The sequence below is a fragment of the Patagioenas fasciata genome, chromosome 5 (genome assembly GCF_037038585.1).
Source record: "Patagioenas fasciata isolate bPatFas1 chromosome 5, bPatFas1.hap1, whole genome shotgun sequence".
Classification (NCBI taxonomy): Eukaryota; Metazoa; Chordata; class Aves; order Columbiformes; family Columbidae; genus Patagioenas; species Patagioenas fasciata.
In genome coordinates, this window is record NC_092524.1 from 28,977,304 (window position 1) to 28,990,986 (window position 13,683).

The 13,683-nt window shown below is 56.4% G+C and overlaps 1 protein-coding gene across 4 annotated transcripts in view; it reads right to left on the reverse strand.

The window, feature by feature from the left end:
- Positions 1 to 13,683, reverse strand: part of DGKZ (diacylglycerol kinase zeta) — a 53,779-nt gene that overhangs the window by 23,911 nt on the left and 16,185 nt on the right. For 2 of the 4 annotated variants that reach the window (XM_071809154.1, XM_065838482.2), the window contains exon 2: positions 699 to 807. In XM_071809154.1, coding sequence (XP_071665255.1) covers positions 699 to 807 — 109 coding nt within the window. Of the gene's footprint in view, positions 1 to 698; positions 808 to 1,521; positions 3,342 to 10,084; positions 10,215 to 13,683 lie in introns of those variants that run through there. The other 2 variants (XM_071809153.1, XM_065838480.2) reach the window with 2 other exon arrangements.

Here is a 13,683-nt window from a genome sequence, read left to right on the forward strand (position 1 = left end):
GACAACATCTCTGAGAGCACTTCCAGATGGGCATCTGAGGCCCTAAAACGCTTTGTGTGAGGGACAAGATACTGGAGAATGCTGGGGGGTGGGAAGTCGGAGCTAGGTGTAGGCCAGGAGACAGGATGCACAGAACAACCAGGGTCAACATCTGGACAGAGGAAACCTCACAGAGCTGCTGCCATGGACCACCTCTTGGAAACAAGAAGGTCCCAGGAAACCACCTCCAAGACCTACAGCCAAGAGGCAGTGTCCTGCACAGGGCAGCTGCTTTCATCTCTCCCTGAGAGAAGACATCAGGGCAAATTCAATGCAGGGGACTCTCCTGAAACAGCTTCTGTTCTAGGATGTCAGGGTGCACCTTGAAACCTGCTGGGCTTTCCCTGCAAAGGAGCAGGGCTTGCTCCCGCTGCTTGGCCCCAGCTACCAGAAGACCTCGGCTGCCAGAAGCAGAAGAGCTGGCAGTGGAGCAGCTATGCCATCCTCCCAGGAACCACCTGTGCCTGCACAGACTCTCCTTGCAGCATCAAGGGGTTCTGCCAGCAGCACAGATGCTGGCACCAGCTGGTGGCAAGCAGGGAAGCCATAAATGTGTCATAGCCAAAGTCACCTGGGAAGCCTCAGCCCAGGAGGAGCCTGCTGCTTCTTGGCTGGGAGCTCATTCCAGGCAACACCCATCAAAACGTGCTACAACTTACGCTCCAGTCCACAGTGTTGCGTATCTGCCTCTCCGAGTCGCTCCTCAGGGCTAGTGCCGGGTTTGGCTGGGCTACCATGTGCTGGAGGCTGGACTTGGCAATAGCTTTCCTGGAAGACACAGGAGGGTTGGCTATTAGATCAGGGGAGAAGGCATATGGGCAAAGCACAACCTGCTTCTAGAATGGACAGTGAGACTGAAGTAGAAAAGCACCCTCAGGACCAAGTGGCTGGAAGTGAGACAAACCTCCAGCACCCCTGACCAAGGAATACGCAATCCTGGGAGGCAGCCCTGTGGGCCAAAGAGGTGCTGGCCACATTGCTGATGGCTCAGCTAAAGATACCCTGTACCCGGCAAAAGGCACAGCCTGGGCCTGCTGGGTCAAAGCCCTTGGTGATGACAGATCTGTTACAAAACAGCCTGGGACACTCCACCGAGCTGTGGAGCTGCCTTTGTAGAGACAACCCAGAGCCCTTGTTCCCCACAGCTCTCCCAGGTGAAGGCACCTCAGAGCCTGGGATGTTTTCGGGGACCAGTACAACCAGCTGGAAAAAAAGCAGTCATCTGTTCGGGGCTAGTGAGCTTCTCCCAGATGTGCTAGCATGGAGGAAAGGAACAGCAGAACTGGCCAGCTGGAGAAAGTGTGTATCTCCAGCCCACGGCCAGGTTGCACAGACAGCATCACAGCCAGCGCTGGCCCCAGTGTGAGATGCTCAGGAACACGAGCAGCACAGTGCCCCTTCCCTCCTTCCTTGTCAAGCCTGGGTCTGCACCCAGTCTCCCCACCCCGAGGCATCCCTCACTGTTGCCGCCGCCATACATACAGCAGCCGGGGGCTCCAGCCGTTCGGGGCGGCGTGGTGGGCGGGCTCAGGCCCCAGGCAATCGGGGAGGGCGGCAGAGTGGTGCCCGGTGCTTTCCGGCCCCGCGCAGGACTGGGCCAGCAGCCGCGGGCGGCCGGCGGTGAGCGGCCCGGCAGGCCGCGGGGCGTCGCTGGAGCGCCGGCGCTGGCTGAGGCGGCGGTAGCGGCCCTGCAAGCCGTAGGCGGCCCGGCCGTACGCGCACTCGGTGGGCAGGCGGTGGGAGGAGACGCGGCGCAGGCACCGGGGACCCCGCGACAGCAGCCCGGCCTGGAGCGGCCGCAGACGGGGCAGCATGGCCAGCCAGCGCTCCTCGGCACAGCGCTCGCCTCGGCCCCGCTCGGCGCCATCGCCGCCATCCTCCGGAGATTCGGAGCCGGAGCTGTCGGTGCGGGGCGCCCCGCCCCCCTCTCCGGTGGGGACGAGGCTGGCCAGCAGGACGGAGGGACCCATCAAATGGGCGTCGATGGCTCGTCCCCGGCCCCCCCGCTTCGTTTGGACGGCGAACCTCGGGCTGAGGCAGGGCGGCGTGGTGCTGGAGCGGCGGCGGGGCCCGGGGCGGGGTCGGCGGGGCAAGCCCAGGCAGGAGAGCGCGGGTAGCGGGGCGGCCGAGCCGCGGCGGCGCTGGGCCAGCGAGGCGGAGGGCAGCCCGGCCTGCGAGCGGCGCCGCGCCTTGCCCGTGGGCACGGCCACCGCACTGGCACGGCGCGGCCCCTTCCTCCCGAAGCGCCACCTGAAAAAGGTTTCCATCGGACCCAGACGGTGGCTGTTAACAGAGACCAGGAATTAAATAGGCTCCTCTGTGAGTTCCCGGGCTGGGCTACAGGGCTCAGGGCAGGGGACAGAGGGCAGAAGTGGAAAGCAGGGAACATGCGATGCCACCCAGGGTGCGTGGCAGGGCTGGGACCCACTTGTTGGGAAGATGCACCACTGGGGCTCCTCCTTGCTCCTTGAATTTCACAGCTCAGACCAGGGTGCTGCAATCGCAGGGTGGGTGTCACTGCCTGGGTGACACTGCCCCTGCATCCCCTGCTCACGGCTGCGGTATCAGCAGAGCCCCTGCAGTCCTGGTGACCATCCCCACCTCTCTCCTGGTGCTGGTCCACCCGGTTTCCCCATGGGAACCACTCTGGCTAAGCACCAGCCTCATCACATTTTCAGCAAATAGAAAATGAGCCTTTGCAAATCCTAAAGAAGAAAACCAAACAGGCAAGTAAAAGCAGGCAGGCAGATTTAGTAGAAGCTGACTGGGAGAGCTGGAGGCTGGAAGAGCTGGAGTAGTCTGCAGGAAAGCTAGGAAAATCATCCCATCCCTCCTGTGTAAAACTTCCCTGTCCTGGTGGAAAGAGCTTTACCGAGGCTGTTGAGCTTTCCCTGCCCAGCCTGAGGGCAGGTTGACAGGCTGCCCAGACGTTGCAGCAGTTTGTGGAAAGCCCCAGGACACAGGTGGAAGGTCCTACAGCAGTTTCAGTGCTGGCAGTTTGGCATGCAAAAGCTGGGGTGGAAGGGGCTGAATCTGGCTTGCTCCAGCACTCCCCTCCTCTGAGCTAGTGCTTCGCTTCCCACTCTGCAGCCTCTGCCTCACTCAGACACTAGAGAGGATTTATTTGAGGTCTATTTAAAAAAAAACACCAAGGCCCACAGTTTGGTAGAAGCAAATTTCTCACTCTTCATTTGCTCCCAATGCAGGGGACTGATCATGGCAGCCTGCAGGCACACACAAGCCACCACTGTCACTCTCAACAATTTGTATGCTGTACAAGGCAGCTCCTCTACACATCACAGGGGTACTGGCACACCACTCACCACTGCACTATGGATGGCATCTGCTGCACTCGCTTCTACCTTCCTCCCTTCTCATGCTCTTTTATGCACTTGCTTGCAGGCCAGCAACACCAGAGGACCTTCAGAAGAACACCCTGTCCCAAACCTCCACTGCCCTGAGGTCCACGCAAACAGGCAAATTTGTCAGATGCTTCCCTTTTTTCTTCGGGATATGCATGTACAATGGGACATATGTGTTGTTTTCTGAACTGCAAACTGAAGCTTTTGCTTAGTGCTGGTACCACAAGCAACCCATTGGGCTGTACCTCTGTTTCTTCTGGACGAGCACACAGCTGAGTTGGTATTTTTGGAGAAGGTCAGGCTTGGTTGGGTCTCCTCCAGCCTGATACACAACAAACTTATTGCCACGTCTGTGTAAAGTAGCGCAACAAAGGAAGGGCACTGATGCCCTCCAGAGGAATCTGCAGTTCAGAGAGCACCATCAGGGCAAATCAAGCCTGGTTAAACTGAAAGAAAAAACCAGGTGCCACGTCCTCAGAGGGCTTTCTCAAGTCCCACCACAGTGAGCAATGCAGGTGCTTCCAGCGCTACCTGGCCACCAGCTAACGATCACACCACCAAGACCCATGCAGCTTTGCAGAGGGCAAAAGCATGTTTTGCTGATAACCCTGCTTCCAGCCCATCCCCAGCCCTGAAGTGCTCTATTCCTGTTCCTTCTCATCATCTGCAGGGTGGTGCACAGTAAATGATGATGCACGGTAAACTGCATCATCACCAATAGGTGTTAAAAATTGTTGGAACAAATAAAACATTAGAAAACCCAAGAGAGAACACTGCCTGGGTGTGGCACACTGCAGCAGACCCTTCTTTGCCAGCTTTAGCTGCTGGGGGACACCTACTGTCCATCCCAAATGAGCCAAACAGATGATCCCTCCTGCCCCAGATATTCCGCTAGCGTGAAGCTGCTGTACTGCTTGCCGAGCTGCTGCTACAGGCAGGAAGATCTCTCAACACAGTTTCCTTCCTTTTTGCACCGCAGTCTCGTGAGGAAATCTGCTAGAACAACATTGGCTTGACATTTATGTTTGGGTACTAACTGATTATGGTCCATTTTATCTTTAGGGCTGTCTGCAAGTAGCACATGGACCCATGCTCTGGCCAGCAGTGGTGAAGATTATTACCAGGCAACCATGTGACTGCCCACAACAGCACCACACAGCAGATACGATGGTGAAGATACACCCATGTCTCACAACTCACTTCAATCTGAGCTCCAAATGATGTATAGCAGGTACTGAGAGCTGCCACTGGCGGAGCAGATGGACTGACTGCCAGGGGTGCCCCGAGTTGATGTGCACCAGCAGAGCTCCATGCAGAGCAGCCAGGGAACCACACGCTGGGCAGAGGAGCCCGAAAGGAGCTAATCCCCAGAAGCCCCTGGCCTAACACCAACAGATTTCTGGGATCTCCACTGTCTGTTGCTGAGACAAGACAGAGGACAGTGCCTGTTGCTGCTCTGCAGACTGCATTGCTCAGCTTAGTTAGGTAAGGAGGCTGGAGGGAGACAGCCTGGCATTTGCAGGGTGGGAGGGAAAGGAAATACTGCTGCACGCACTAGGATATCAACTTAGAAGCAGCTTTGCACTATCATTTCCATCTCCTTCTTTGAATGAGGAAGGAGTCAGCAGCTCATGATCTGCAGTCAGAGCTGCTGGGAGGTTTTTGGTTTTTTCTTCTGAAGCAGACCCCTCAGAGCTCCTCAGCCTCCTATGCTCCCTGCCTGGCACTGGTGGGCCAAGATGCTGCTGAAGCAGGAACATGTTCTGGAGCACAGGCAGGCAGCAGTGCTGCTCTCAAGAGCTGGGGGAGGAAGGGGCTGCTGCAGGAAGCTCCCTGGGTACTCGGAGTCTAAGCACAGAGCTAACCTTGGTGGCAGGATCTAAATGCCCTAAGAACTTCAGTGGACACAAAGCTTGAGGATTACCTGATACAGAGACCCTACTGTCTTAGCCTACAGGCAGCAGCCATCCCTCCTGCAGTGGTGATAGCTCCAAAACCATACAGGCTGACTCCTAGGGCTAAACAGGCAATGTCTCTCAAAGCATGGGCTCTGCCCACATCAGGAGGACCTTCTTGATATTCAGCTCCATTATTCTGCTTTGCTTGACTAGCCTTAGGCAAACTCCCATGTACCATACTGAACAGGCCCTCTGTGCCCACAGACATGCAGAAGGACGCTGTGCCATAGGCCTGCTCAGCCATTCCTCTACATCAGGGGTGTCAAACTCATTTTTGCCTACATTTATACAGTCAAAAAATTACGTTCGGCCCTTTGAAGGCAACCGCGAGGCGGATAGGGTCCCTGGTGAAAATTATTTTGACATCCCTGCTCTACATTGTTATTTCCTATGCCCTTCCAGCAGCCTGGTCTCTTCCTGCCAGCACCCAGAAGCAAGAGAGATCCCAGGTTACCTTCATATAGTGCTAAAGCTGGCACTCATCTCCTGGCTCCAGGGTTGGCAAGAGGACCCTTCTGCAGGACACTGCCAGCAGCACGACTCACAAGCCTTGAACCCTAGAGAAGTGTGGACTTGAAAAATACCATTAGTTCCTCCTGACCTTTCAGCAAAGCTCCAGTTACTTGAGTGGAAAGCATTTTTCCAACCACAGGGCTACAGCAAGGGAAATGAGTCCGAGAGTTTTGCCCTGCTCCATGACGAGTGCCCATCATGTGTCCCAGCTTGCTGTGGGTGCTGGGGAGCTGCTGTGGCACCGGAGCTGGCAGTGTGCAAACAGCAGCCCATTTCAGTTTACAAGCTGTCTTCCCCTGGCAAGGACACTTGACTTGTACAGCTCAACCACAGGGAAAGTGTCAGTGTTATTTATAGCCACCCCTGTGTGACACCAGGATCTCCTGGGCTTCTACCTCTCTGTCTCCTCCCTGCCAGGACACCAGAGCGACTGAGGGACAAGAGCCCAGGAGCCCATCCAGGGAGTTGCTGCTCATCCCTGCCCTGCTGACATACCACCACTTGCCTTCAGCCTGGGTCTCCATCACAAGCTCAACACCTCCTCCCCCTCCTCTCAGTGCTGATACTCAATTTTCCCATGTATGCTGCTGTCCCCATGCTACCCCTGCTGAGATCCTGTCCCTGCTCTCAGGCACCAGTCACTGACTTCCTCCTCTCCCTTGGGGTCCCTGGCCAGTCCTTTCTGCTGCACCAAGAAGAGCAGCCTGCACAGATGATGTCTGCTGAGGAAGGTGCCCCTGTGCCAGATGGGGAAGGGAACACAATGGTCAAGATGTGGTGCAGACCTCTGGGCTTTGGTTGCGGTGAGGTGAGCAGCAATCAGCAGGTTCCTAAACTCTCTGCAGTTTGTTTCTACTCAAAATTTCCATTCCAGCTGTAATCTCTCCTACACCATGTGAATAAAACAGAGTCAGGAGCTCCCCCATGCTGGGTCCAGCATAAGCAAGGAGATGCAGCTCCCCCAGCACAGGGGTCGGGAGGCTCCATCCCAATCACGAGCCTTTCAAAGCGTTGTAAGAAGTGAGCTACGGGCTGTGCTCACCTTCTATTTTAGGATTCATTCATTTGACCTACCGCAACAAGTACCTACAAAGCCTACCACATCTCACTTGCCAGGCTCCTGAGCTGCAAGAGCATGACATTCCCAGGGCAATCTGTGGCCAAAGAGACATCCTCAGTTGTACTGCCACCCTCGTACTGCAGAGGAGGAGATTACTGCTGCAACCTTCAGGTTGCCACTCCAGGCTGCAGATGGCAGTTTCTGGTCCTTGCAAGGCACTCAGAGGGGAACAGATCCCCACCTGTCTCTCAGGGAGCCTCGGGGTTGATCCAGAGAACTTCAGACCTCCCTCCTAGTGAGAAAGCAAGCCAAGGGCTTAGAAACCAGCCTGCAGCTACAGAGGACCTCCCCCCAGCCCTCAGGTCTCTGCCCAGGCACCCCTCTCTGTAGGGGGCTGCGTAGAGGCCCCTGCCAGAGCTACTGGGCATGGACAGCAAGAGCAAGGCATCCCCAGCAGCATCTAAAGGCTTTGCTAACTTGCTCAGAAACATGTCAGTGCTACTGGGCACTTTGGTTGACCAACCTGGAGGCCCTAGGACTGTACTGCTTCACTAGGCACAGGCAGCAACCTCAGTTCGGCCAGTTTGTACCCATCTTGCACGTAGCCGGGCAAGAGCACAACTTGCAGCCTCCTGCTCCCACACACACATCTCTGCTCCACAGCATCGCAGCAGTACCAGCACTGTGGACCCAATGCAAACACCCTGACACACCCCAGACATGAAAAGGTAATGGGATCCCTGTACAAGGTGGCCAGAAGCAAAACTTGCCCATGGGCTTTATTTCGGGGTACAGGAATTTCATGGCACACCCCAGCTGGCAGTGACAGCTCAACATCAGCAGTTCAGCATCACTTCTGACTGTGGGTGCCCCAGGCGGATCACCACACAGGCCATAGCAGGGATGAGACACGGTCATTGACTTTAACCTCACACCATTTTCAGGGTATTCACACTCCATCGGGAGCTGGGGACACCACACAGAAGAGACACAGCCTCCAAGTTGCCTTCTTTGAATGGGCAAGGCAGGGGACAGATGCAGGGACAGGGACCAGCAGCTCCTTGAAGGGGGTTGGTTGTAGGCAAGGCAAAGAAAAAAAATACCACAGCCTTGCAGCTTGTCATGGGAAACTTCTCCAAGGGGCAAAGCCAGGTGGAAGGAACTGCTCAAGGCCATGCAGTGACCTGAGCATGGTCCCCACGGACTGGCCCTGCCTCGACCAAGGCAAGGCAAAAGGGATCAGCCACCCCACACCCCCGCCTGGCCCTTCACCACAAAACGCTCTCAAGTTTGGCTTTCTGGGAGAACAGAAGCTGTGAGCAGAAGGGCCTGAGGCTTTTTTATAGCTCCTAGCATAACCCTACATCCTTCTGGCAGCAGCTCCACCTCACCTCTCCCCAAGATCCACACAACACTCTGGTGTCACCTCTCCTCACTGCCGCTTTCTCAGTGTGAACCTGAGATGTGCTTTAAGGCACATTCAGCCAGCCTAGCTCAGACCCTCCACTTACGCTTCATAAAGGCAAGAGCTTGCCAGCCATAAGGCTCAGGGTAACCTTCCCACTGCAACAATGTGATTTCCTTCTGAAAATCCATGTAAGAGAGTGTTTTGTCTTATTTTAAACCAAAGCAATTGCCTTGGAGGCACCAGGGCTGGCTGCAGTAGTTCATGTTCCCTGACAATTTTCCACCATCATAACATTATGAAGTTTATTTGCCACTACAGTAAATAATCTGCCTCCCAGTTATCAAGAAACCTGACAGCCCTGATTTAAACAATCTGTTGCTGTGTTTGACTGTGGAGCCAAACAGCAAGACTGACAGTCTTGGTCAGGGAATTAATCTGGGATGAAGTGCTAAGGGTGAGCAACCATCACCAGCATGCTGGGGCCGAGGCAGAGCACGGTTCGGGGGAGAGGCCACCATGCAGTTTCTATTTTGGTCCCATCAGCAGGACCAACAACACAGGCTGGGAACGACTGTGAGAGTTTCTTCTCTCCCTCTGAGCTCCCTTTGCAGAGCAACATACATGAAGCAAAGCATCGGGGGGCTCAGCAGGGTACCCTGGCAGTTTGGGTGTCCCGCCTGTGGTTTCTTCAGCAGATTCCCACCACACTCCCCAGGGCTGGTTCCCTCTTTCAGTCCACACAGCTCCGCACCTCCTGGAGAGGAGGGACACAAGGGGGAGGCTGGTCCCACAGCCCAGCTGTCTGATCCAAACTCCCCAAGCAGCCCTGGGTTTAGCCCTGCACATGGGGACGACATGCTGGCACCGTGTGTCCCTGGGCAGGGCAACACGAAGCATCTGCCCCGGGCAGCAGCCCCAAGGAGCAGGTGATGAACCCGGTGTAAAGACAAAGCTACAGCGTGGCAGATGCAGATCACAGGCAGCACTTCCTGGGGCTGGGAAGTCTTCGGAACCTACCAAAGGCATGCAAAAACCTTTGCACCTCCCAAAGCAAAGCCAAGAGAGCCTCAGGCGCTGAGCTATAAGCACTGATAACAGAAAGCTGTGACCTACATGCCTCCCTCCAGCACACAGCAGAGATCGGGAAGGGCATCGTGCTGCTGCCAGCAGAAGCAGGGAACCTCACTGCCACCAGCACCAAGGGAGATGTGTCCTGTGTCCCTAAACTGTCCCAGGGCAAAGTGGCTGGGGTCCAGGCGTCCTGGTGCGGCACAGACTAGCTCTCCACACTGCTGCCCTCTCCCACTCGCAGCCACACGGGCTGGCAGGATGCAGCCGGTGCCGTAAGAGGCAGCAGACTGGGCGGCTGGAAATGCACCTCTGGCAGGGAAAACCCCTACTCTCCTTTCAAAGCCAGGTGCCACGGAGTGCCACCACAGCTGCGGCATTTCGCATAACCCCTGCCTCAGCCCTGGAGACTGCTCACAGCTGCCTACAGGAGCAGACGCGGCTCAGCAGCAGCAAGGCTGAGGGTCTTGGGGATCACTCTGGGGTCTGCTCCCCCCTGCCTTTCCCCAGCAGGACAGGACCCAGCACCTGCTCAGACCATATCCATGAACTAAAGGCTGGCTCCCCCAGCCCTCTCCCATCCCCCACCCAGCACAAACAAAAGCAGCAAACGCGGGGGATGAGGAGGAAGAGGAGGAGGAAAGAAGGGGAGAGTGTGGGGGAAAGCCCCCGTGACCTGATCCGGAGAGGTGTTGGGGTCCCTGCAGGTGCCGAGCGAGCGGGTGGCGGTGGCCGTGCAGCAGCGACCAGCCAGCCCTCCCCAGCCAAGTCCTAGTTTGGAGAGCAAGCGCTCAGCTTCTCCCTCCGCCTCCTCCCAGCACTGCAAACCCTGACAGCGCTCGTTAAAGTAACCAACTGCACTTCCTCTCAGAGCAGTCCCAAGAGCAGCTCGTCCCCGGCCAGAGGTGCATGCACCAGTGGGGGCCCAGAAAGAGAGGGGTCCCCCCAGCGCCCAGCTGCCCTCTGAAGCAGTTAGAGGATGCCAGTGCTTCCCTTGGAGCAGCAAGGGGAGGATAAGGGGAGTAACTTGCCAAGAAGGCAATTCTCTCCCATCCTCCTCGGGACTTTAATAAAGGTGTTTGCACGTCTGATGAGAGCCTAGTCATCTGCCATGGAAAGCATGAGTTACCAACAGTGCCTGGTCCGGGCAGGCTCCACAGATGCCTCAGGAGCTTTTTATCTCCCCTTGTTGCTGCAAATCCCCCATGGGACCCCTGGCAGCCAGGGTGGGGACTTTCCTGTCGTGCTTTGATGCTATCCAGGTCCCCCAGCTCCCCCTCAGCGCCCTGCTCCTGGCTGAACACAATCCAGCTCCTTTTTGGGGCCACAAAACCCACCTCCACCTTGGCCTTTGCAGAGAAGGGAGGGGGGTTCACGCTGAACTCCAGCTCACTCCATGATCCTCACAAGGCGTGAGTCACAGGCTATTGTTATTTTGGTCACTTAGCCAGCAATGGGAGCTGATAGCCACGCATGTGGCCATAGTGAGTCAGCGCGGGCGGCCGCAGCTGCGACCTCGTCCCTTCACACTCAGCCTCCTCCTGTCTGCCCCGTCTTGCCTACATGTCACGGCTAAAATTAGAGACAGAGCTCTTCTTCTCAGTCTGTAGGAGCGTGCGTATGTTTGGACCATACCCAGTGTCCTCGGGGCCTGGAGGGAGACTACAGTAAAACGATCATAACAAAACATCAGGGGAGGCTGCTGCCAGCGCGGCAAAGGCAGCCAGCTGCTTTCCCCGATGGGCGTCTTGAAAGCAGTTCACAGGAAACCATTAACCAGAGGGGAGCCGGGCCTGATGGCTGAGCTGCCACCACCACTGCCATCTCTGTCACGATAGAAGGAGCCTTTGTGAAGTGTCAGGAGCTGGGGGCGAGCAAGCCCTTCCACCACTGCAGGGGCTGCGTCTGGCCCTTTTCTCACTGCAGTGGTGGGGAAGGGGAGCTAGATACCCCAGGGCAGGCTGCTGCTGCGGATGTTTGGTGCTGCTCAGCCCTCTCTCCCCTCAAACCTGGCAGCTGCTGAAGGATGGAGGGCTCTGCACCTTTCCCTACACAAGGTACATGTCCTTTGGACCTCCCTTTCCCAGGGCCAGGAAAGGGCCAGATGCCACCAGCAGCCAAGCAGGTGCCAGCATCTTCGCAGACCCAGGGTGGCTGCGGTGCTGGCTGCAACCATGGGAGAAGGAGGCTGAGGAGGATAGGCTGCAGAAGTGCCTCCAGGAACAGCCCTCAGTCCTCTGCTGTTCAGAGCCACTCGCTGGGACCAGCAGGATGTTTTCCTGGTGTATTTATCAAAGAGGAAATTAAAATCTTGCTATAACTAGCTGCTTGCCCAAAGCAAAGCTGGCCATTAAGAGATGTGTGATGTTCCTCCCCAGCCCCTCCTCCAGCTCAGGCAGCTTCCCTCCAGCTCCTCTGTGCCCACCCTGCTCTTCCTGTCCCCAGCAGTCTATGCACAGCGGAGACCTCCACTCACACTGCCTGCTGCTCTTCACCCCCGCCACAGTCCCACCTCCCTCCTGGGCCAGCAGGACCCAGACTTCCAAATGGAAACAGCCCAGAGGGATGCCCAGGGCTGATTCTACCCGGGCCTCAAATCCCTTCCAAGTCAAGCAGACCAGCAAGAGAGCAGGTCACTGGTTCTCCAAGTCCCTTTTCCTAGAGGCAGCTGGAGTGTAAAGCCCAAAAGCCTTCTTCTCAAGCCAGACAGGCAAACCTTCCTGCTGCTTTTCTCCTCCTTCCCTCCATGACTTACTAAGCCCTCACCCCACAAACACGCACACAGGCAGATGGGTGGCGAGGGAGACCTCCATCTCCCTGTGTTGCTGTCACAGGTTTCAGTCTGCTGTGTTGAAGCAGAAACCACTGCTCTGAGCCGAGGGGCTCCCCAGCCCCATGCAGCCCTGAGCAAAGCTTTCCAAGTGAGGAGACCCTGGTCCCACGCACCCGAAACCACACCAAAAGTGGCAACCCCTGCAGGTGTCTGCAAGGAGGGGCCTGCTCAGCACCCCCAAGAAACCTGTTCCCCCTTGGCAACCCTCAGCAAAGCCTGAGGCTGAGACAGGAAAGATACCTCCTATTTCTGCGTCCCAAGCCTTCATCTTGACTCTGTGACTAAGCAAAGCACATGCCGACTTACCACCCAAAAAGCATTTGTTGGTTTAACTGTGACCCTGTTACTGATATCAAGTCTAATCTCTGGTTTCACTTTCTCACTAAGTGGCAGCAAGATATCAAGTCTTTTTCTCCTCCTCCTCACATTAAAATTAAAGTAACTCCTTTCAGTGATATAAATCTGTCACTTTTCAGTTTTGCTAAGTGTCAGCTTGTCCCTCTGCTACAAATGGGAGGGCAGAAGTTGATTTTCTTTTTTCCCCTCTGCCCTTCTTGTTCTGAATGCCCTCAGCATATCTGCTCTCCCAAGCTTCCTTTTCTTCTCTTGCCCTAGCATCACCACGTCTGCCAGCCTCTGCAGCCTCACGGGCAGGCTTGTTCCTCGCACAGTTCTTCAGAGAGGAGATGCCAGGGGAAGAGGGGCTGTCGGTGCAGAAAGCTGACTCCTCTCCCCGTTCCCAGTGTGGGCTAACACTTCACTGCAGATTGGTAGTACAGGGCTGCCTCACTCTGCTCCCCAAATTTCACTCCCACAGGGTGACACCAGGTGCTCTGGAGGCCACCAGAGCAGGGGGAGCAACCCAGGCTCCAGGTGTGGAGGTTGGGCAGGTACCGTTGTGCGGCTCTGAGTGCGACCAGAACACGCAAGCCTGTGCAGCGAGCTGGCTGACAGCTGCCTCAGCTGGAGGTTTGCCTCTGAGCATCGGCCAGCCCGCGGCAGCGACTGACAGGCTTAAGCCAGAAAGCTCACCGGCCACTTCAACCACGGCAGCACAAAAAAGCTCCACACAGACGCTTTGCAAAGCTCTCTCTTGCAGAAGAGCAGAAAGCAAAACCAGGAGCAAGGAGACAAGACCAGCGATCCTGCAGAGAGGACACGCCACAAGACCCAGCTGAAGCAAGCCCCAGGGACAGGGCTGAAGCTGCAGAGCAGAGTGCTGAGGAGCGACCGTGCCCTCTGGTGTTCAACCCACGGCACGCTGGGCCTCTCCAAACCCCATCCACCTCCCTCTGCAGAGCGAGAAGCAGGCATGCTGCCTCTCGCCCCCAACATCTCCTACCAGGGCACTCCCAAGCAGCACTGGGACATGAGACTTTCCTGTCTACAAGGCTGGGCAAGCTGGAGACCAAGCAGGACACTTGGAAAGGCCCAGGACACCA